The sequence below is a fragment of the Alternaria hordeiaustralica genome (assembly GCF_023758085.1).
Source record: "Alternaria hordeiaustralica strain BMP 2776 chromosome Unknown scaffold_23, whole genome shotgun sequence".
In the NCBI taxonomy this organism is placed as follows: Eukaryota; Fungi; Ascomycota; class Dothideomycetes; order Pleosporales; family Pleosporaceae; genus Alternaria; species Alternaria hordeiaustralica.
In genome coordinates, this window is record NW_026056795.1 from 239,532 (window position 1) to 260,089 (window position 20,558).

Below are 20,558 nucleotides of genomic sequence, written 5' to 3' on the forward strand. Positions count from 1 at the left end.
ACAGATTGACATGACTGTCATTGAGCGCCTTCCCCTTTCGGTCCTACCCCGGCTCAGATCTCCGCATCTCGTGGCTAGCCCTTGGCGTTGACGCACGCGGCGGCTGCCACGCTTGCCCGAGCCGCCTTGCAATTGGACAGCACCAACACAACACCAAAATGTTCGACGACCACACCTCGCCCGACAAGGACGGCAGCCTATTTTCTGTCATACTAGGCGTCGTTGTGACGTTGTCGACGCTGTTCACTGCGCTGCTATTGACGCTGCCCAGTCAGTATGATCCGTACAAGGATAAGCCGCTTCGGTTTGTGGGCGAGGATGGAAAGGGAATCAAAATGGAGATGAAAGATGGGAAAGAGCCGATGCTATGGAAGCAGGGCCGCTCGGTGCAGGTGGTGGTATTGGGAGACATAGGACGGTCGCCGCGCATGCAATACCACGCTCTCAGCATCGCCAAACATGGTGGGAAAGTGTTCCTAATCGGCTATCAAGGTTAGTGGTGTTTGTCCTGAAGACATTGCCAGCGGCTAAACCCACAAAGAGTCGGACATCCTTCCTGAGATCGTATCAAATCCTCTGATCGAGATCATTCCACTGTCACCAGCGCCAAGCTTTCTGCGTTCGAGCAGCAAACTTCTCTTTCCAGCTCTAGCACCTCTCAAAGTCCTTTGGCAGATATGGTCGTTGTATCGCGCACTCGGTTACCGCTCTAAGCCCGCAAGATGGACGCTCGTGCAAAACCCACCTTCGATACCAACTCTCGCTGTAGCAAGCCTGGTATGCTTCTTGCGACGTACTGATCTAGTCATCGACTGGCACAACTTCGGTTACACCATTCTGGCTATGAAACTTGGCGACAACCACCCTCTTGTCAAGATCTCTGAGAAGTACGAGAAGATCTTTGCAAAGGCTGCATCGCATCATTTCACGGTGACTAACGCCATGGCCCGCGTGCTCAAAAATGACTACGGCGTGACAGCAGAAGCACTGCACGATCGCCCAGCCTCTATCTTCCAGCCGATTCAACAACGAGGTCGGGATAAGTTTCTCGCACGACTACCAGAAACAGCAGAGTACGCCTCAGATCTTTCTGCGACTTTGAAGACGCCATGGAAACTCATCGTCAGCGCCACGTCCTGGACTGCCGACGAGGACTTCTCGCTTCTCCTCGACGCTCTCGTAGCTTATTCTGCAGAGTGTACGTCTAAGACCTATCTGCCAAAGATTCTTGCCATTATCACTGGAAAAGGCCCCCAAAAGGAGTATTACGTTTCGAAGATCCGGGAGCTCAATCAACAGAAGAAGCTATTGAATGTCGTTATCAAGACAGCGTGGCTCACACACTCCGACTACGCGCTTCTACTCGCGTCCGCTGATTTAGGAGTCTCTCTGCACACATCGTCTTCCGGCGTTGACCTGCCGATGAAAGTGGTCGACATGTTTGGCGCAGGCTTGCCGGTCGTGGGTTGGGGAAAATTTGAAGCCTGGCCCGAACTCGTCAAGCAAGGTGTGAACGGTCTTGGCTTCCAAAGCTCTGAGGAGCTGGCCTTGCATCTGGCTACTTTCTTCGGCAATGATACAAGGCTGAGAGAGACGCTGAAGGAGGGCGCACTCAAGGAGAGCGAACATCGGTGGGATGAAGAGTGGGATGGTGTAGGCGGGAAGCTGTTCAAGCTCACATGACGGAGGCGCGCATACGTGAGTGTAACAGATGTATGATGGGACATGAATAAACTAGATCGAACGCTGACAGTCCGAAACCTTTCCAACACCCAAGCTCAAGTACTCCGCGCTTATAAGTACACCAAGAAACGTAGGCCACCAACAAAGCTGGTATGAACAAATTCAATCGAAAACCACACCAGAGTAGCCACCGTCCCCGGTCATGCATTCACGCGTCGCCCCGATGAATAGTGTATCAGCGCTTGGATCGTTGGGAAGCAGCACTGCGTGTTCTTCACCCTTACCATCATCGCGTTGGGGGACCAGTTCCAGGCTGGGTGAAGAGTCGTCATCGCTCTCGGTTGATGCGGTGCTGCTTTCACCGTCACCCTCCACTGAACCAGCAATACCAACAGCCGCCTCATTCCCTTCCACAATGCCCATTCCTCCCCGCCAGCTCTCAGCCAGCTCCCTATCCTGTTCATTCAGATCCGTAGCATCAAGCTCCTCGGCCAAGGACCGCGGCGACGGCACCAAACTAAAACGAACGACTGAAGGTGTCAAAACTTCAGTCGAGTTTCCACCCCACCAAACAATCACCTCTTGAAACTGGGTTACAATACCCTTGTATTGTGCACGAGGGCTTGGCAACTGACACCAAGATTTTTCGAATTCCTTCCAAAGCGCAGCTTGCTTGATTCTTTCGCCAGTACCGGCCCATAGCCTGATTTCTCTTTCTCCACATGCGTGTTGTGGTACTTTTCTCTCGTACTCGATGACGAGATTGTTCATCTCTTGATCGCATGCCAGCATCGCTCGGAATAGGTACTCGTGTTCTAGATCTCCGTACATAACCCTGTGGTACTGGTATTGTCGCTGTATGTCTTCGTGCAGGGTTGTGGTTAGATCTTCGATCATCTTGAAATGGTGTAGCGTGCGGGTGTGCAATGGCTGAGGAGGGCGTGGGTGTATCTCTCCCATTTTGTTTCGATGGTTGGTGAGAGTGGATGGTTGGAAACGCGGTGTATGGTGACAAAGTATGTGTTTTGTGTGTGTTGACGAGCGTGGCTAACAATTGAGCTCTCTTCGTGTTCAGTTGTAGAGACTCAATATCTTGGAATTGGTGTGTTGGTGGGAATTTTGGTGAGATAAGAGAAGACCTCGAAACTTTTGTATATCAAGAAATTGCAAGAATATTCAACTTCGCTACCAAGTTGAAGCGACCATGTAACCATGCATACATTCTAAACTTTTTTCCCCTTGTGACCAATGTGCCTTGAACTGAAAGAAACCAGAACCATGATTTGGTTGTCCAGAGAGATTCATATGGTACAGATGCACATTGGGCCAATGGAGTTGACGTTGTTGGTAAGGAGGCCTATCCGACTCCTGGTATACCAAAGTCATTGATGACCAAGCTGCGATTCATCATGACCGCGCTCTACCGTAGCGGTCGTAGTGAGGCTACCGACCAAAGATCACAATATCCACGCTCTTAATCCTCTACCCTTCGCACCTGCCGCGTGAACCCGACTACAGCCTTAATTTGTTCCAAGGTTCTTCAGCCTTACCCGGTGAGCACGTGAATGTGGATACGCAAGGCCTGTACGTCTGTGACACACTAGGTAGCCCACTCGATTGCAACAGCCATCGCAAAGTTCAGAAGCACGGCCACGAACAATGTTGCCGGAGACGTTCAATGGGAGATAGGACAAAGGCAGGTGTATCATGGGCAGATCTATGCATGCCATGCGAACACACGAGAGATAGAAACTTGGAAGAAGTCGAGAGAGGCGGTGAAGTGCATAAAGACGATGTGGATGAACGTTATCGTGGTGTTTCGTTGGTCTGCAGGGTCGGCCCTTCCTCTCCCGGCGTGTCCGCGCCACCCTAGACCCTGTTTTATCCCCTATCGCTATTTCGGGCGTGCGTACTCGCCAGCACACGCGCAATCAGCCAAAACGTCACTTCACATTCCTTTCTTCGACTTTCAATCCCACTCTAACAAACTTCTATACTCTCTTTGACTATCTATCGCGCGTTGATCAAACGATCCTTTCCGTTCTAAATCTCGATTTACACACCGCGACTCTTGTGCGACTCTTACGAGCGATTAATCTCAGTTTCTCAACAACTTGCGCGACATGCTACTCCGATAACCCGAAACCGATACGATCTGCACTTGCCCCATCTAGAGTCGCCTACTGCATCTACGACTGAGCAATGATGGATCGGATTGAAGACCGATGGGAAGCTTTTCAGGCTGATCATCCAAAGATACGCACGCTTGTTGAGACCGTGAAGCCATACATTCCGCCGGTCAACTTCATCACACTTCACTATGCCTACTTCATCAGCGTTACCCTATTGGGCACGCTTATCTTTTGGGGCGCGTCAAATCCATCCAAAAGCATTGGATGGTGGGATTCTATGTTCATGTGCATGAGCGCCATGACTGCGGCTGGACTCAATTCCGTGAACGTTAGTCAGCTCACCACTTTCCAGCAAGCGGAATTGGCCGTTTTGATGATGATGGGAAGTCAGGTACTGGTTAGCTACTTCACCGTTGCTTTCAGGAAACACATCTTCGAGAAGAGGTTCGAGGATATTGTTGAGGCAGAGAAAGAGAGGCGGAATGCGCGGAAGGGCGAGGTCGGGGCTGTAGTGGGAATGACAGGAGCTATGTTTGGGCTGCCAATTATGGGATCATTTGGAGAGAACAAGAAGGGAAGTAAGCCGAAAGCAGAATCTAAGTTGGCCACGCCGCTGGAAACATGCGTTGAGGATATGCCACCCAGTACGCCAATCCAGGAAAACCAAGCGCAACCCGGATTATCGCCCACATCACCTGGTGCAAGAGAAAGGAGCTTGGCCCAGCATGTCGGTTTTCTGGATCCCATACGAGAACGCATCTCCCACGAAAGACCCATGTCAGCAACGACAACAGGACATTCAATCTACAACGTACAGAGTCAACAGAGCATCTCAAAACGTCGCCGCTCGCTGGCCGAAGAGTCTGGAGTAGGCGATAGCTTCAACGTGAAGACCTTCGTCAATGAGCAAAAGCGCAACATTGGCCGCAACGGGCAGTTCTTCAACCTGTCGTCAGATCAGCGAGAGTACCTGGGTGGTGTCGAGTACCGCGCGCTGAAGTTTCTCTCCATGTTCGTACCGGCATACTTCATACTCTGGCAGTTCTTCGGTGGAATCGCACTAGGAGCCTACATGTCCGTCTATGAAAAGGAAGCTTGCGCTGTTAATGCGCAAAATCCTTGGTGGGCTGGCATCTTTCTCGCTATTTCTGCGTACAGTAACGCCGGCTTTACGCTACTAGACGCAGGCTTTATACCCTTCCAGTCGTCATACTACGTCCTCGTCATCGTAACGATACTGTCGCTCGCCGGACCAGCAGCCTTCCCTGTCTTTGTGCGCTTCCTCATCTGGAGCATGTCCACACTTCTCGATCTCTTCTCCAAAGACAAAGAGTATGGCGTGTGGAAAGAAGGCTTCGACTTCATCCTCAAATTCCCACGCCGTGTGTACACGAGCATGTTTCCTGCGCGAGACACATGGCTGTTCATCGCAACCTTCGGCTCGTTTGTAACTGTAGACTGGATCCTGATTCTCATTCTCAGTATTGGGAATCCGACGCTGGAAGTCATACCACTTGGGCAGCGCATCTTCATCTCACTGTTCGAAGGCTTCTCGATTCCGACGGGAGGTTACGCTATCGTCTCGCCCTCGGGAATGTACTTTGACGTACAGGTTTTGTGGCTCGTTGTCTTCTACACCGCTGCGTACCCTCATATCATCACTATGCGCAAGACCAATGTGTACGAAGAACGCTCATTGGGCATATACGAGGGGGACGAGGCTGAGCCAGAACAACTGCACTCAGCATCTAGCTCGCTCTTTGATGTCGACGCCGCGATGCCTTCTCTGACCACCGCTGTATCACAAAACGAGAAGACGTCTCTTGCGCCTATCAAGTCTCTGGGTAAAGTCGGCCGTCGCGGCACTGCCTTTGTCGGCCGTCAACTTCAGCACCGCATGACAGCCTTTCAGGGTGTCGGTGTCGCCAACGTGCCCACAGTCCCTGCGCCCTTAAAGCGAGCAGTGACTATGGACTTTAATCGAATGTCGATTCATTCCCTCAACTCGCACCCGCCAACTCGACCTCCTTCCCTCATCAGCCAGCAAGTTCGTGGCCAGCTGTCGCACGATGTGTGGTGGATAGCTTTTGCGCTCTTCCTCATCGCGATCATCGAAACACACCACTCTATCGAGGACCCGCGTACATACAGCGTGTTTACCATGCTGTTTGAGATTGTGAGTGGATACACAACTATTGGGATTAGCATCGGTTTGCCGGATCAGTCATACAGTTTCAGTGGTGGCATGTACACGGGAAGCAAGATTGTCATGATCTTGGTTATGTTGAGGGGTAGGCACAGGGGTTTGCCTGTTGCGCTTGATCGCGCTGTCAGATTGCCAGGGAAGAAGCTGGCGGAGATGGAGGAGGAGGATGCGGAGATCAGAAGCATGTTTTCTCAGTGAGCGAATGCGATTTAGCGAATAGCGATTTCTTTGAGCCTGGTCAGTAGATTAGCAAAAGCAATGGATGCAACTCCGGAATCAGTCACATAGGCTGGACATTATGTCTGATATTAGATTTCATTGAATTCGTCAACCAACTAGCCCACAGCAGCAGCAACATCCACCTGATAAATTACCTCCATACCACCCATAATTTCTACTAACAAGCTTTGCAGCAACCATATCTACAAGACAAGTCCAACAGCCGCGAGCAAACCACTCAGTCCCAAAGCCGCAGAAGCCATGTTGGCGGGTGCAGCATTGCCTGGGCCATCGCCGGAACCAGCAGCACCCGTACCCGAAGGACCATTACCGTTACCAGGGCCACCGGAACCAGAAGCACCCGTCGCTGAAGCGGTGTTAGACGGCATACCAGAAGGACGCGAAGCAGTTCCCGACATCATGGTAGTCATGGGACCGGGACCGCTGGAAGAAGCGTTCGAAGCGTTCGGAGCGGCAGACGTACCGGAAGCAGAAGCCGGGGGTGCTGTAGAAGCGGCGGATGGGTTGTAGGATGTGGTGCTGAAGGAGCATTCGCGGACGATGTCGTTGACGTCTGTGTAAGTGTTAGTATAGAGGTAGAGAGAGGGGGTTGTAGGTAGAGAGAGGAGGTCAAGGCGTACCATTGTCCATCTCTCCTCCATTCTGCATGATGCATGCTGCGCAGAGGGGGACAGCAGTGTTTGCATTTTGGCCGTTGCAGATGCATTGGCGCTCGGCCATGTCGTCGTCTACAATGTGAAATTAGTATATGAGTGTTCACTGGCTTGAACTAGACTCGTTTATGAAGGAAAACTTACTGGTGCTGTTGTCACAGTCGCGTGTCAGCCTGGTGACTGAATCGCAAACTTGGCGGCACTGCTGGGGGACATCGTCGCGGTCAACGTCCTGAGCAAGACCGATGGCCGAAAGGGCAAAGACAATAGCGAGCTTCTGGAAATGCATTGTTGTGGAAGGCGTTGGTAGTAGTAATCTCAAGCGAGAGTTGTAGAGTATTGTATTGTTGTTGAGTAGTGAAGACGGTGGATTGCGTTGGTGATGGCCTTCATCGTGGGAAGTATGGGGGAACTATATACCAGCGGAAACTGCTCGCGTGCCTACTTTCCCTTCTCAGACGGCCTTGCATGCGCATCCAATCAAACGCTGCTGTTCCTAGCACAGGCGCAGGGCTGACATCACAACGGGGGGATTACGTCTGACAGTAGACTCCGCCCTGCGCCCCATCCAACATCGGCCCGTTGTCGGTTATCACGGGCGGAGGTTTGCCATGGGGTAGATGGGGATCAAGGCCTTGTCGCCAGACGTCCAAGCATGGAGTTAGATGGCGTGCCAAGCCTCCGTCGCTTCCTAAATGCTTGGCGGGTGAGGTTATTGGGCTGCTTGTCCAGGACGATCGTCTTGTGTCGCACGCAGCACTGCCTGCCGCGACGCGACAGCTCTGCGACCAGCACACACGCCTACGCGTAGCCAAGTCTTCAAGAGAAAGTTACAAGAAACGTCTAAAAAAAGCAGGATACACCACATGGCTTCGGTAATAGTGGGTCTTGGCAGCCATCAACGTGACGATGCGGAGAACTTGTGGGTTGCGGTTGAGTGATCAATGCAATACTATTGCATGAGGTCACGGTGATGTGGATCGAGTCAGGCCCTCTCGTCGACTAAGGAAATCCTCCCCGCTTCACCTGCCTGCCGAAGCGTTGGGATTCTGATTTGATCAGGCTTTTACCAAGCTCTGCGGATGTTCCTGCCAAGTGTGAGCCAAGCGAGCAATGTACATGTTCCATGCCCGCACCGCCATCGATTACGTGGTGGGCAGTCGCACGTCGTGTGAGGCTGTAAAGGCGGTATGACTTGGTTTTGTTGAAACTGCGATGTCGCAAACAACAGGTTGCTATATTTGCAGGAAACCTGCATCGATGTCGCATGTCAACGAAGGAAAAACCTGAACAGGCCTGCAGCCTACATTAACTTGGAAGCGTACAAAATAGGTGACCTAGCGCGGATGTAGGCTCTAGGCCTGTTCAGTCTTTTTATTGTATGAGGTGGTCGCATGGGAATACAGTGGCCAGGGAATAGCAAGAAGAGTGAATGTTATTACCGAAATATAACAACAGAGATGGTATCTTGATGCGCCGCTATGCTACATGCTATGTGAAATGGACATAAGTGTCTTTCAGACGGTCAGTACAACTCCAAACTCGAAGGGACAACTCAGAGAAAGCCCTGATGCTGTGCGCCGGTGCGAGGCGCTATGCTCTGCAGAAAGCTACGGGCGGTTGATCAACACCGGCGGTGGGTATGAATCGTGGCTGTGCGCATGGGAGTCATGCTGACTTATGAAGAAGCTCGTTTTCATGAGTTGTATCCTCACACCTTGGAGATGTACACCTTGCTGTGTTCGATGATGTGTCGATGTTGAACACAGCAGAGTGTACATTCTCAGTGTAGACTTTGAGTGTTAGGTGCAACTCATAAGAAACGAGCTTCTTCGTATGCGAGAGCCTTTGGTGACCACCTGTGTAGGAGACGAAAGCCGAATCTCGGAATCGTCCGGAAAGCTCGGGACTTCACGAAGCGATGCCGGGAGCTTTGCCACTGGGCGTAATGGGCCGCGACCCTGACACGAAGCCCCGTGATCCTTTTCTAGGCGCTGGCTGGACAGGTATGCGCATGGCATCCTCTGGCTTAAGTTCTCCAGTAAGCCACTGACCCATGTGCGTTTGCCATCTCCTGAGATCCTCTGCTTTCGTTGCTTCTCTTAGCCTTCTATGCCTCACCAGTCTCTCCGCAACCTGTTGAAGAACAATCTTAGGAGGCCGATATTCAGTCAGGCCTCCTGGACTGGCGATATTGTCTCTTTCAAGATATGCCCTTGTCGCATCCTCCATAATTGAAAGGGTTTTACCACCAGGCACTTCTTTCCTTTCATTTGTTTGGGGGTTTGTCCATGGTCCCTTTACCCAGTTGTCGAGTGGTAAGGCTTCAAGTCCTTTGTCGACATTCAAGCGCTTATACCATCGATGCTCTCCTTTCGCTATTGTTCGCATCATCTTATGACGGTCTTCGCCCTCGGTATATTTGATCAAGACATTCTTGAAGACAGCCAACTTCTCGCTCCACTTCTGCAGTGCCTTGACTTTGCCCAACGGACCAGGCCAAACTGCCGCGAATCCGTCGTTCGAGGTATCTGGTCGTCCTGTTCCGATAGAAAGCAACAGTCCTGGCTCTGTATCGTCGCCCTTCAGCGAGGCGTGTTCACTATAGGCAGCGTAGGAGGGGTTGTTCTCGCGAATTCCTCCATCTTTGAAGCTCACGCGCTTTTTATTCTTGCCGCTGCCAATATCGGCCGTGAGCATCTCGAAGTAGAAAGGAGCTGCTGAAGTGGCCCGCGTTACTTGCCATATCTTCAACTTGTCGGCACCGGCGTTGTAAGGCGTGACCCAAGGTGGAGCAATATCGGGGTCGTATTGATGGTTGTATGAGCGGAGGAGGTGGGCTTCGTCGATTTGGCCGGAGTGGGTGGCTGTGAGGCAAATTGATTGACATATCCGCTCTGTTGGCTTGCCTCTGACCGAAGGCGCACCACCACTTGACCACGTAGTCGAGCTCTGTAAGGAGCCTACCCCTGACTCATTCAATAGCACTCTTGCTGATGTATCCTCTTCCTCCAGAACCCATGGATGCCAATCGTCTCCTGTGCATTTATTGTGCTCCTTACAGTACTGCTTCACAATATCTCGCACGGCCTTCTCCAAAGGCTCATGATGGTATTTGGTAGCAAGTGGTACCACGCTCCTTTTATGCCCAAAAAGTTCATGTCCCACTCTGCGGTATAGTTCGAGACACTGTGGTACGCTCATTCGTAACCTAGCCAGCATGACGGAAATGAGGCCGCCTGTGCTGGTTCCGTACATGTAGTCGAAATAATGGCATGGCAGTAGCTCGTTTTCGTCGAATTCGATTCGTTCGCTGCCTTCTACGGGGCCTTCGTCTGCTTGTATTCGGCGTTCGGCTTCGGCGATTTCGTGCATGAGGCGTTGGATGATCAGGAGGCTTGAGTAGCCGCGAATGCCACCCCCATCTATCGATCTTGTTAGTATCTGCTCAGAGTTCTAGTAAATGCCACAACTGCGTCCAGATTCGACTATACATATCCAAGCACTCGTAGCGTTGCGCGCGCAATCGTCGCGCTACCACCCTATTCAAGGGAAACGCCGAGCACCCTGGAGCCTACGTTGACGTTGGGTCGTCTACTTTGCAAGTTTATATGCTGATGTAGGCTCTAGGGTGTTCGGCTTTTTCCTTGTATGAGGTGCCCTCGCGAGCAGACCCCTCCGACGCGAGCGCGGAAGACAGAGAAGGTGCTACGCGTGCTGGACCCTCCCCCACATAGCGAACCAACTTGACGTACCTAGCGTGAGTATCAAATCCTCCCAGCAATTCTCTTTGGTAACGTTCATCTTCCAGGTTTCTCCAGTCTTGTCCTGCTGGGTCGCACTGGTACCCATCGTCCTTATACTGAGCGGCCTCGAGGCCGGCTCGGGGGGTTGCAACATGACCTCGGGACGGCGCGCTTGCTGTGTTCACGATGACGCCAACCGAAACCTAAACACCGTGGAGTCTACGTCGACGTTGGGTCACCTACTTTGCAAGTTTTTGGCTTGATGTAGTCTGCAGACCTGTTTAGCCTTTTTCTTGTATGAGGCGCGATGGCGGTTTGGGACCTACCTAGGTAGGTAGGCGTGGTAGGGTATGGAGCCTTGCACAAATCGCGCACTGATGATCAGGGCGTGGACGTAAGGATGTAACGCAGACGGATCGTCGCAGGACAGAGTGGATATACATAAGACTGCTGAGAGCCTCCTGACAGCTCTGGCGCGTTCCTGCCTGCCGCAAAGGGCGCGACGGTCTGGTGCAGGCTGGTGGATGGGTGGGTCCCGAGGTCGCGGGAGTGGCTGACTCTGCGCCTAGCGAGGGACTCTGCGAATACGACGAATTAGGAGACCGGATTCGCGACCGAGCCACTGCTAAGCCTTTGGGGTCCAATAAAGCGCTGGGGCTTGTTTCTGATGGCGTTGTAACCCTTGAGGTTTGTTATGACGGAGTGATCAGGGGAATGATAAGTTTGTGTGACGGGAAATAGAATGATGAGATCCGCCGATCCTCCCGCAATCCCACCCAGAGTTTGGGATCGCGACAACTACAGTGTGACTTTGCTGGTATCCGAACAATTTGCCATGCAGGCATGCAGTTTCGCGTTGTTGCCTACGCTGAGCTGAAATCTAGGGCGGTGTACGAGCAGGCGGAAAGGCATTGCTCCAAGCTGCAGTCCTCCTCGAGCAAACCAGAGCCTCCAGGGGTATGAAACGGAATCCAGAGTGATGCTCCCTTGTGATACTGGTGATGGGCGAACGACTCTGTCGGACGGTGTAGTAAGAGCGAAGAACGTCCGAAAGAGTCACCTGAATGGCGTTCTGGCGTCGCAGAGTTGCAGGTGATGCACATGTTGTATGCTTGCTAGTTCACGCAAGTCTCGCCGTTGAGAAGTCCAAAGGCGATATGTCATATGTACGTGAGCAGTAGGATGAGTCAAATGGTCGATTTGGATTTGAGCAGTTATTTGGTTGGGGATAGTCTCGGCACACTGGAAGCGTTCGTTTTCTGGTTCGTAGCAGGCTCTGCCGTCGGCCGACCGTGTTTCTCCTCACGAGACAACGATTTTCGTCTCGTGTTGTGCGAGACGAAGGAAGCACCAAATGACCGAGGTCTGGTAGAATGTACTTTGCTCGTGTAAAGCTCTTGCCTCAGGAAGCTGTCACAGCTTCGCACCAGGCCAATCACGGCAGTCGACAGCACAGCCGCATCATGAACCAATCTTCATACTGTAAGTGGTCAGCGCATATATGCCAGAGTTCTTGCAGCATAGCCTCGCACCAGTCGAGGGGCAATCTGACGTGAGCTTTCTAGCGTAGCTGTAGTATCACATCAAATGTCCATCGTTTGGCTGGCAATGAGCTCCTCCTGCAGGAACGCGAAAGTGGGAAATACCTGGGCAACAATTTAGAACAACACTTCCTGCCTCTACTATGCATTACTACGTCGCGATAAAATAACGCGAAAAAGTAGAGGCATACAACACAAAGCTGCGAATAAATACATCTTTTTAGAACCCCAACTAAGGGCCTGGTTGTTTTATATTGTGTTGTGGTAGCTACCTACCATTAGCTTACCTAGGTATATTCCACTTTCGCGTTCCTGCAAGAGCAGCTTCCAAGGTCTTGGTGAGCCAACAGATCCATGAATGCCTCATGCATAATAAACAACAGATGCACCTTCCTGGTGCTATTTTGGGTTATCGGTATTGGTCTCGACTTTTCCCTACTAGGTCCTGGCGAGGCACATCCTCAAAGGCGATCCCGAAGCTACTTAGGTAGTTTTTCCTTCTTCGTTCACTCCCGTTCCACGCACCCGTGACTTTCTTGAACAATGGCACCGACATCTGGACATCATAGCCCGCAGCTAGCCATAAGCATCAACTCGGGCTCTTCGCGCAGTCATATTGTCAACTCCTCATGCGAGGCCCCAAGGCTGCTCTCTCCAAATCAACCACAGCGCGCTTCTCTTGAGAATGAGCGTGATCGTTCAGGTTCTGCAAGCACCGTCGTCGACCACATCAACGATGGAAATGAAACGCAGGCTTTGCATTCTCCTGAATCATTGAACCCAACCAGCATGTCGAGGGAGGTAAAGGATGAACGTTTCGCAGCTCCCGAAAGCGAGTGTCAAAGTGCATCGCAATGGAAAAGTGTAGCGATGATCATGGGTTTCCTCTTCGCGGGTCAGTTCAAACTTGCGCAGAAAGAAATCTCGTTAACCGTCTACAGCCCTTCTTTCAGCCCTCGGTCATTATCTTCTTGTCAGGAACTTGGACGGCACACTTACCGATACAAGCTACCTAACGCAATCCCAAGCCTCCGCGGTGTCAATACTCTTTACCACGATATTCAAGGCTGCACTGGCGGCTAGTACTAGCATCTGCTTCGCACAGCATCTTTGGTTCATCCTCCGTGGCAACCCAACGCCGCTAGCGACTATCGAGAAACTGTTCATTATCCGTACTAATATTCTTGCATTAGGCGACATACGCTGTATAGTAAGAGCTCCAGTACTTTTCCTTATGGCTGCCCTAGTCTGGTGTCTTGGAATCGCGATAATCTATCCTCCCGGTGTACTGGTCGTCGCCCTCCAGCCTCATACGTTCACTGAGCGCCACAATATGTCGATTATGAATCCACCACTCCAGCAGAGCAAGGAACTGGATGAAAGATTTACGTTTGATACTTTGGGGGCGGGTTTGTTTGGTCAGTCACCATCAATCGAAGTATTTGAGAATGGTTCCACCCAGGAAAGTGGAATAAGTTCTGAAACTTATCGGTACCGGTACGTAAGCTTCAAGACCGTACTTCTATAAGAAACTGACCAACCAGAGGACCCCCTCGCCCTCTAATTAACATTGTGCATTCCATTCTGATCAGCGATCAGATCTTCACTTTACCGATGCCTCCAGGTGAAAACTCAACGTACAGCTTGCGTTTTAGGGGTCCTAAGTTCCGGTGCATAGCTAAGCACTACAATGATACAATCCCTTTGCATCACATACCCCCTGTAGCGGCGGAGAGAGGCACACCAACGGAAGACGGAGGGACCACATGGCTCTATCAAGGCAGCGAATATCCCGGACCTCCACAATCCTCACTAGCCGCACAAGTGTTCCTATCCACCTGGGACTCGGATCGTCTGATCTATTCGAAGGAACAGCACAATATTAGTAGTTATGAAACATACATCAGCCCTGGAAACGTAACAGAGTGGACGGCGTTTACGGCTGCTGAAATGCAGGTTTGCGAGCCTCTGTCCGTGTTATACGACATCAACGTAACGTTCCCGCGCGGCATCCAAAACATCTCATACACATCAAGCAATGCAAAACCACTTATGACAAACAGTTATATCGATACCGAATACCAAGGTCCAACGATATTGTATCCGGAAACAGCAGAAGCAAATGTGCTCGAGGAATGGTATCAGGAGCTCTCCATCTTTTTGCCATTGACCAACGAATGGACTCTCTTGGACGCGCTCGGCGCCAAACTCGAAACCTCGTTCTATGAGTACACGCTCGAGTACGACTCTAATAACAAGTACAGCGATGACAACTGCCGGCTAGGAGGATACATGGAGAATGGTACAGCAGTCTATGGATGCTCTTGGGCCGAAGGCTACGCTATGAACGAAACTCAAAAATACAGTAAGCCTTATTCTACTTATTGGCCGTTGCACTATATAACAGTATTTAGAGGCGCTAGAGGGAACCGTCTTTCAGACTGGTCGTTTCGATCAACCAAAATGGGACGCCACGTACTTATACAACCCCAAAACAAGTCTCAACCTAACAGAAGATATGCTCAACGATGTCTTGGCCAAGACCATCATTTCAGCTATCTCTTTGGGTACTTGGTGGGATATGGTACCCGTCACCACCATCCGCTACCGTAATACCTACTCTTTCAGTAACCCGCTCAACCTTATACTCCCCTATAGCATCTGCTTAGTCCTTGCTGCATTATTTGCCGCCATCGCAATATGGTCGTCCTGGCGAAATAGGGTTCCCACGACCGACGGTGGATTTGTGCAGATTATGATGGCGATAAGAGGAAATACAGAGATGGAGAGATTGGTGTTGCGGGAAAGACTGATGGTAGTTGAGAATATGTCGGACGAGCTAAAGAGTTTGAAGATTCGATATGGTGAGCTGGTTGATGACGATGTTCTGGGAGTTGATGACGATGCTCTGAGGGTTAAGGGAAGGAGAATGGGGTTCGGGACTATGCGGGAGACGGTCAGTCTTAGGAAGAGGAGGTAAATTAAGGTTGCTGGGAAGACTGCCCAGGTGACGCAAGTGCTTCGCGAATGACCATGGTAGGCGACTGGCGACCCTCAGCAGACATTTTGGCCTTCTCCACGGTCAAAACAATGATTATATTATTACCGCAACGCGAAACCTGGAAATAATCGCTAACCTCTACTACATCTTCTTCGCAAGTGCGCAGATTGTGTCCTGTCTCCCTGTAGGCCTGCTTGCCTGCACCTGTGCTGGCGCTGCATTGTGAACCAATCAGCGAGTGATTCGGCCGAGCCCGACATCATCTTAGCACAGCCACGGGGCGCAGTAGGTCCGTGTGTTACGCCCGCCCAACGCTCTCTTGCGACCCAGGCCATCACCCCACCGGCTCTTGCTCTGTATTTCCACTCACACGACTGACCACTGCCTTCGCCTATACAAGCACCTTCCACCAGTTTCTAGGACCGCAAACATTTCTCAAGCGAGACAAGCACCCACTCTCGACACCCAACCTTCACCGTCCTCCACCATCATCGCCCACGGCAGCCCTATCCTCGCCTATAGAGACGTCTCAGCCTCACCCTATCCGGAACCGAACCGAAGGAATGTTACAGGAAAGCATGACGTTCAAGTCGGAGTCGACGTCTGGCACCACGTCCAGTAAGGCGAGTAGCCTGTTCGACCTGGACCAGAACTGCGTCAAGTCTATCCTCGTGTACAAATATCGCTCAGGCGCAAAGGGCCTAGAGATCAAGACTGAGCGTGATCTCTGCACGGAACTCGACCAAGGTACGTTCTCTGTAGTCTGATGATGTGACTTCAACTAAAGGCAGCGTCCAGATCCGTCATTACCCTTCATACGCGTCACAAAGAAGCCTATACCGCGCGGCAACAGTCGGCTTGACATCCTCAACGAAGACCTACTCGCCCCCTCGGAACGCGAAAAGTACGCAGAGAAGCCTACGCTCAAGGCTTCCGTCGCAAATGTGGGACTGCCCACGCTCGCCAAGTGGAAACACATGATATTGGGCAGCTACGACGATCTCTATATCGTCTCACGCTCGCATACCTTGTCGCCTGAGGCGAGCAAAAACAACAGTCCTGAGTCGAGCCAGCACGTCAACTCGTTCCCGAGAGAAGCGGTGCACAGTGACGAGGCCTAGGTGCGTCGCAGGACTGAGCTGGATACCGTTGGAACAGGCGGTTGGGCGATAGATGTCTTGCATCTCTTGCGTCGACAGTGACGCTCAGCCTTCACACGAATGCACGCTCGCTACACGACTATACGTTTTCTCCCTATCATTACGCGATACCCAACGAGCTCGGCGCTGGACGGAGTTACATTGTTTTGGTTTCCTTTGTCCTAATATTGTCTTTCGCTGTAGAGTAGGAGTGAAAGTATGTTGCACCATTCCAAGTCGGTAGTGTGTAGCTCTCAATAAGACAACCATGATCTTTAGCTGCTATCTTAACATGCATGGGCCTAAACAGTGAAGAATCAAGAGACCCCTATGTAATGAGTGCTTTTCAGCGCCGAGGGATGAACCGCTGCAAGGGTAGGTTGTCGAGAAAGCAACGTCATCATACGTTTGATTCGCTTCTGGCGCATATGCCTGTCAAAGTTCGCAGGAGCGACCTGACCCAACAGGGAAGCGACGTAAAGCTTTTCTCTCCGTGTTGCAGCGAAGGAAGACACTGCCTGCATTGTTTGTATACACGTGGGTGGCATCGGACCTTCTAAATGGCTGGGCGCAACGGCAGACCCATCTACGGCTCGTCCAGACGGCACTAGCACACGAAGGCCCACCAGGCCTGCACATGCAAGCGGGGAGCTTCACTCTTGGGCCCGGTCTCAGCGCGCTGGGGCCCTGCGTCGACTTCTGAAGCTTCCGCCGCGAGCCCATATTGCTAACACTCCCATTCAATCGCGCAGTTGAACGCCTTCGAGGTCTGCAATTGCCCGCGTCTCGCCCAGCATGAGGTTCGTAATCCCAGCAATGCACCCGCGCATGCGCCCTCCAATCGTCGCACGGCGGGTGATGTCAACGGAAACTAATGCGCGTGTCCAGGTTCGGTCAGCAACTCAAGCAGTCGCTCAACAAGGAGTGGATCTTCTACTACATCGACTACGAGGGCCTTAAGAATTCTCTACGCGTCCACCACATCTGGGATGAGAAGTCGGAGCAGAGCTTCGTCGAGCAGCTCGAGAAGGAGCTCGACAAGGTCTACACGTTCCAGCGCGTCAAGGCCGAGGAGATTATCCGTCGCATAGCAGCGTCCGAGAAGGAAGTCAACGATGCCGTCGCGCGCGCCCAGCAGGACCCCGAGAACGCCGCCAGCTACGAGGAAGACTTCGATCTGCTCGAGGAGGACCTGAGCGACATCATCGCCGACGTCCACGACCTCGCCAAGTTCACGCAGCTCAACTACACGGGCTTCCAGAAGATCATCAAGAAGCACGACGTACGTATTGTATAGCTGCCATTGAACCAGAGCTAATTGAGTGTAGAAAAACACCAGCTGGTTCCTCAAGCCCGTCTTCGCCGCCCGTCTGAAGCGCAAGCCCTTCTTCCAGGACAACTACGACTCCTACGTTGTCAAGCTCTCGAGACTCTATGACATTGTCCGCACGCGAGGAAACCCGGTCAAGGGCGATGCATCCGCCGGAGGAAAGCAACAGAACTTTGTGCGCCAGACGACCAAGTACTGGGTGCATCCGGATAACATCCTAGAGCTGAAGCTCATCGTCCTCAAGCACTTGCCTGTGCTCGTTTTCAACCCCAACAAAGAGTTCAACGAGGAAGACTCGGCCATCACATCCATCTACTTCGACAACACCGAGACATGGGAGCTATACCAGGGCCGTCTGAAGAAGACCGAGGGTGCTGAGGCTATACGTCTGCGTTGGTATGGAGGCATGTCTAGCGACACTATCTTCATCGAGCGTAAGACGCATCGCGAGGACTGGACTGGCGAGGAGTCTGTCAAGGCGCGTTTCAAGCTTAAGGAGAAGAACGTCAACGCATACCTCCGCGGTGAGCTCAGGCCCGAGCAGATCTTCGAGAAGGAGCGCAGGGAGCAGAAGAGGCCTGAGAAGGACATCGCTTCTGACGAGCAGCTGGCCCGAGAGATCCAGTACCGCGTGCTAACCCGCAAGCTCGAACCCGTTACACGCTCCTTCTACCACCGCACCGCTTTCCAACTTCCCGGCGATGCTCGCGTTCGTATCTCCCTCGACACGGAGCTTACCATGACCCGCGAAGACAATCTGGACGGCAAGAGGCGTGCGGGCGATAACTGGCGTCGCATGGACATTGGTGTAGACTGGCCGTTCAAGCAGTTGCCAAAGGAAGACAAGGAGCTCTTCCCTTATGCTGTCCTCGAGGTCAAGCTCCAGACACAAGCTGGAGGAGAGCCACCGCAGTGGATTCGCGACCTCACGTCTTCCCATCTTGTCGAAGCTGTGCCCAAGTTCTCCAAGTACATTCACGGCACAGCTACGCTGAACCCCAAGCGCATCAACTTGATCCCATACTGGTACCCGCAGATGGATGTCGACATTCGCAAGCCTGTTAGTCACAAGTTTGGTATTGAGCGCCCCGGAGCAAGCAACGACATCAGCACCAGCGGTAACCTCGATGACGATGAAAGCGAAGACGAGGATGCCGTCATGGGCCTTCCTGCTGCGAATGGGAACGAGGACGATGACCGACTGAGGCGGCTGCGCGAGGCGAGGGATGTCATGGAGCAGAACGAGATGGAAAGAACCCGCGACTACGGCACTCTTACGAACGGCAACGATCCCAATGCGCTTGACATTGAAGAGCGTGTCGCCGCAGGACGCACTCGCGACGAGGATTACCCCATCTACGATTCTGACAGCGACGACGAGGACGAGGAGTACGAAGCAGCCAAGAAACAAGGAGGCCTCCGCTATGCGCGCAAATGGGTAGAGCGCACTGCAACCAACGTGGGCTCCACAATACTGTCAACAGTCGCCACGGTTATCCCCAAGCCAACTCCTACCGACGTTGGTGAGGGAGGCTTCTCCCTTGGTGTACCCTCATGGAAGCAAAAGGGAGAGGTCAAGAGGTTCAAGGCACCCAAGGGCAAGCGTAAGTTCCTCCAATCATCTCACACTACCAAAACGTACTAACATGATATCAGGCATCCACGTCCCCGTCCGCGTCGAACCCAAAGTCCAACTAGCTACCGAGCGCACTTTCCTCTCCTGGCTCGAATTCTCGATCCTCATCGGCTCCATTGCCGCTACATTGCTCAACTTCGGTGACCCCCTTGCCTTTGCGGCTGCCTGGGCGTTTACCATCATTGCTTGTATCGCGCTCTGCTACAGTGCAGGCTTGTACCTGTGGAGAGTGAACAAGATCAAGGAAAGGAGAGCGGTTACGTACCACGATCGCTGGGGACCTACGCTGCTCTGCTTCGGACTGTTCTGCGCTGTTGCCGTCAGTTTCGGATACAGATTCGGCAAGGGTGGTGTTGATGGTGGGTTGAAGGGTGATATCAAGGGGTGAGAGTGCTGGGATATCGGAACAAATACATAGCTGATGGGGTTCGACGTTTTGAAGTAGTCACGACTGATGGATGGACGGGTCGAAAGGTGGTGGGAAAGATGGGAGTGATGCATTATTGGCGTTACGTGTACAGAAAAGTGTACATAATAATGGGTATTGTTGTACTATTGACCATTTCTGAAAATCGTTGCAAGCAGTCAATGCGTACACGTGCTACTTGGCTTGGAAAGACACATATAAAGCGTCCCGATTGGAAGGCTTGCTGCATCCTTCTTCCATCACACTCTCTTCATTACTTTTCTCAAAAATGCAGTTTCATTCCGGCATGTCTGTTCGCTGTTTCCAAAAGATCTAGGTATCGAGAACATGGCCTGTCTTGCCTGCTTCAGTCGCATCAAAAGGACCACAGAGATGGTCTATGTCTACCTCTGGAATCTACGCTGGCGTGGCCGAAAACCGACTCAAAATATAAACATGTTATGTTCGGCCATGAAGATGTACGACACAACTTCCGCAGTGTCTGCCTGCCTCCTCTCATAAATGTTGCCGAGAACGCCGCTTGTCTTCGAAACGCTTGAAATGCGCAAATCACTATAAACGCTGCTCTTGTCTTCGTCATTCGACTTCGTTTCTACATCCAGCCTTTTGCTCTTACCCTTTCCAAAATCAATCGAGGACCTCAATATGTCCGCCTTTCTCAACACCCAAGCCTACTTTGACATGTCTTCCTCCGAGCCTTCAGTACCGAAAAGAGCGCAATTGCGCAGCATGTCCAATCGTCTACCTTTTTCAACAGATCAAGAAATACGAGAACATGTTTCTCCGTGAGCATTCTGCTTCGAAATTTCAGAAGTCAGAATTGA

At 51.9% G+C, this 20,558-nt stretch overlaps 7 protein-coding genes across 7 annotated transcripts; 5 read left to right on the top strand and 2 right to left on the bottom strand.

The window, feature by feature from the left end:
* Positions 1 to 158: 158 nt before the first annotated feature.
* On the top strand, positions 159 to 1,683 carry J4E84_008707 (uncharacterized protein; the record flags this gene model as incomplete). The annotated part of the gene is made up of 2 exons (XM_049391277.1): positions 159 to 492; positions 542 to 1,683. The coding sequence occupies 2 exons, from the start codon at positions 159 to 161 to the stop codon at positions 1,681 to 1,683; spliced, it is 1,476 nt and encodes a 491-aa protein (XP_049240979.1).
* Positions 1,684 to 3,885: 2,202 nt separating this feature from the next.
* Positions 3,886 to 6,219, top strand: J4E84_008708 (uncharacterized protein; the record flags this gene model as incomplete). Its single annotated transcript, XM_049391278.1, has 1 exon — positions 3,886 to 6,219. One exon carries the CDS (start codon positions 3,886 to 3,888, stop codon positions 6,217 to 6,219), a length of 2,334 nt encoding a protein of 777 aa, XP_049240980.1.
* Positions 6,220 to 6,443: 224 nt separating this feature from the next.
* J4E84_008709 (uncharacterized protein) lies at positions 6,444 to 7,203 on the bottom strand (the record flags this gene model as incomplete). Its single annotated transcript, XM_049391279.1, has 3 exons — positions 6,444 to 6,814; positions 6,882 to 6,989; positions 7,059 to 7,203. 3 exons carry the CDS (start codon positions 7,201 to 7,203, stop codon positions 6,444 to 6,446), a joined length of 624 nt encoding a protein of 207 aa, XP_049240981.1.
* A 1,622-nt stretch (positions 7,204 to 8,825) lies between these two features.
* Positions 8,826 to 10,814, bottom strand: J4E84_008710 (uncharacterized protein; the record flags this gene model as incomplete). The annotated part of the gene is made up of 2 exons (XM_049391280.1): positions 8,826 to 10,339; positions 10,670 to 10,814. The coding sequence occupies 2 exons, from the start codon at positions 10,812 to 10,814 to the stop codon at positions 8,826 to 8,828; spliced, it is 1,659 nt and encodes a 552-aa protein (XP_049240982.1).
* Positions 10,815 to 14,253: 3,439 nt separating this feature from the next.
* J4E84_008711 (uncharacterized protein) lies at positions 14,254 to 15,181 on the top strand (the record flags this gene model as incomplete). The annotated part of the gene is made up of 2 exons (XM_049391281.1): positions 14,254 to 14,566; positions 14,616 to 15,181. The coding sequence occupies 2 exons, from the start codon at positions 14,254 to 14,256 to the stop codon at positions 15,179 to 15,181; spliced, it is 879 nt and encodes a 292-aa protein (XP_049240983.1).
* A 584-nt stretch (positions 15,182 to 15,765) lies between these two features.
* J4E84_008712 (uncharacterized protein) lies at positions 15,766 to 16,323 on the top strand (the record flags this gene model as incomplete). The annotated part of the gene is made up of 2 exons (XM_049391282.1): positions 15,766 to 15,949; positions 16,001 to 16,323. 2 exons carry the CDS (start codon positions 15,766 to 15,768, stop codon positions 16,321 to 16,323), a joined length of 507 nt encoding a protein of 168 aa, XP_049240984.1.
* An 813-nt stretch (positions 16,324 to 17,136) lies between these two features.
* Positions 17,137 to 19,695, top strand: J4E84_008713 (uncharacterized protein; the record flags this gene model as incomplete). Its single annotated transcript, XM_049391283.1, has 4 exons — positions 17,137 to 17,141; positions 17,230 to 17,623; positions 17,670 to 19,275; positions 19,328 to 19,695. 4 exons carry the CDS (start codon positions 17,137 to 17,139, stop codon positions 19,693 to 19,695), a joined length of 2,373 nt encoding a protein of 790 aa, XP_049240985.1.
* Between the last annotated feature and the right edge of the window lie 863 nt (positions 19,696 to 20,558).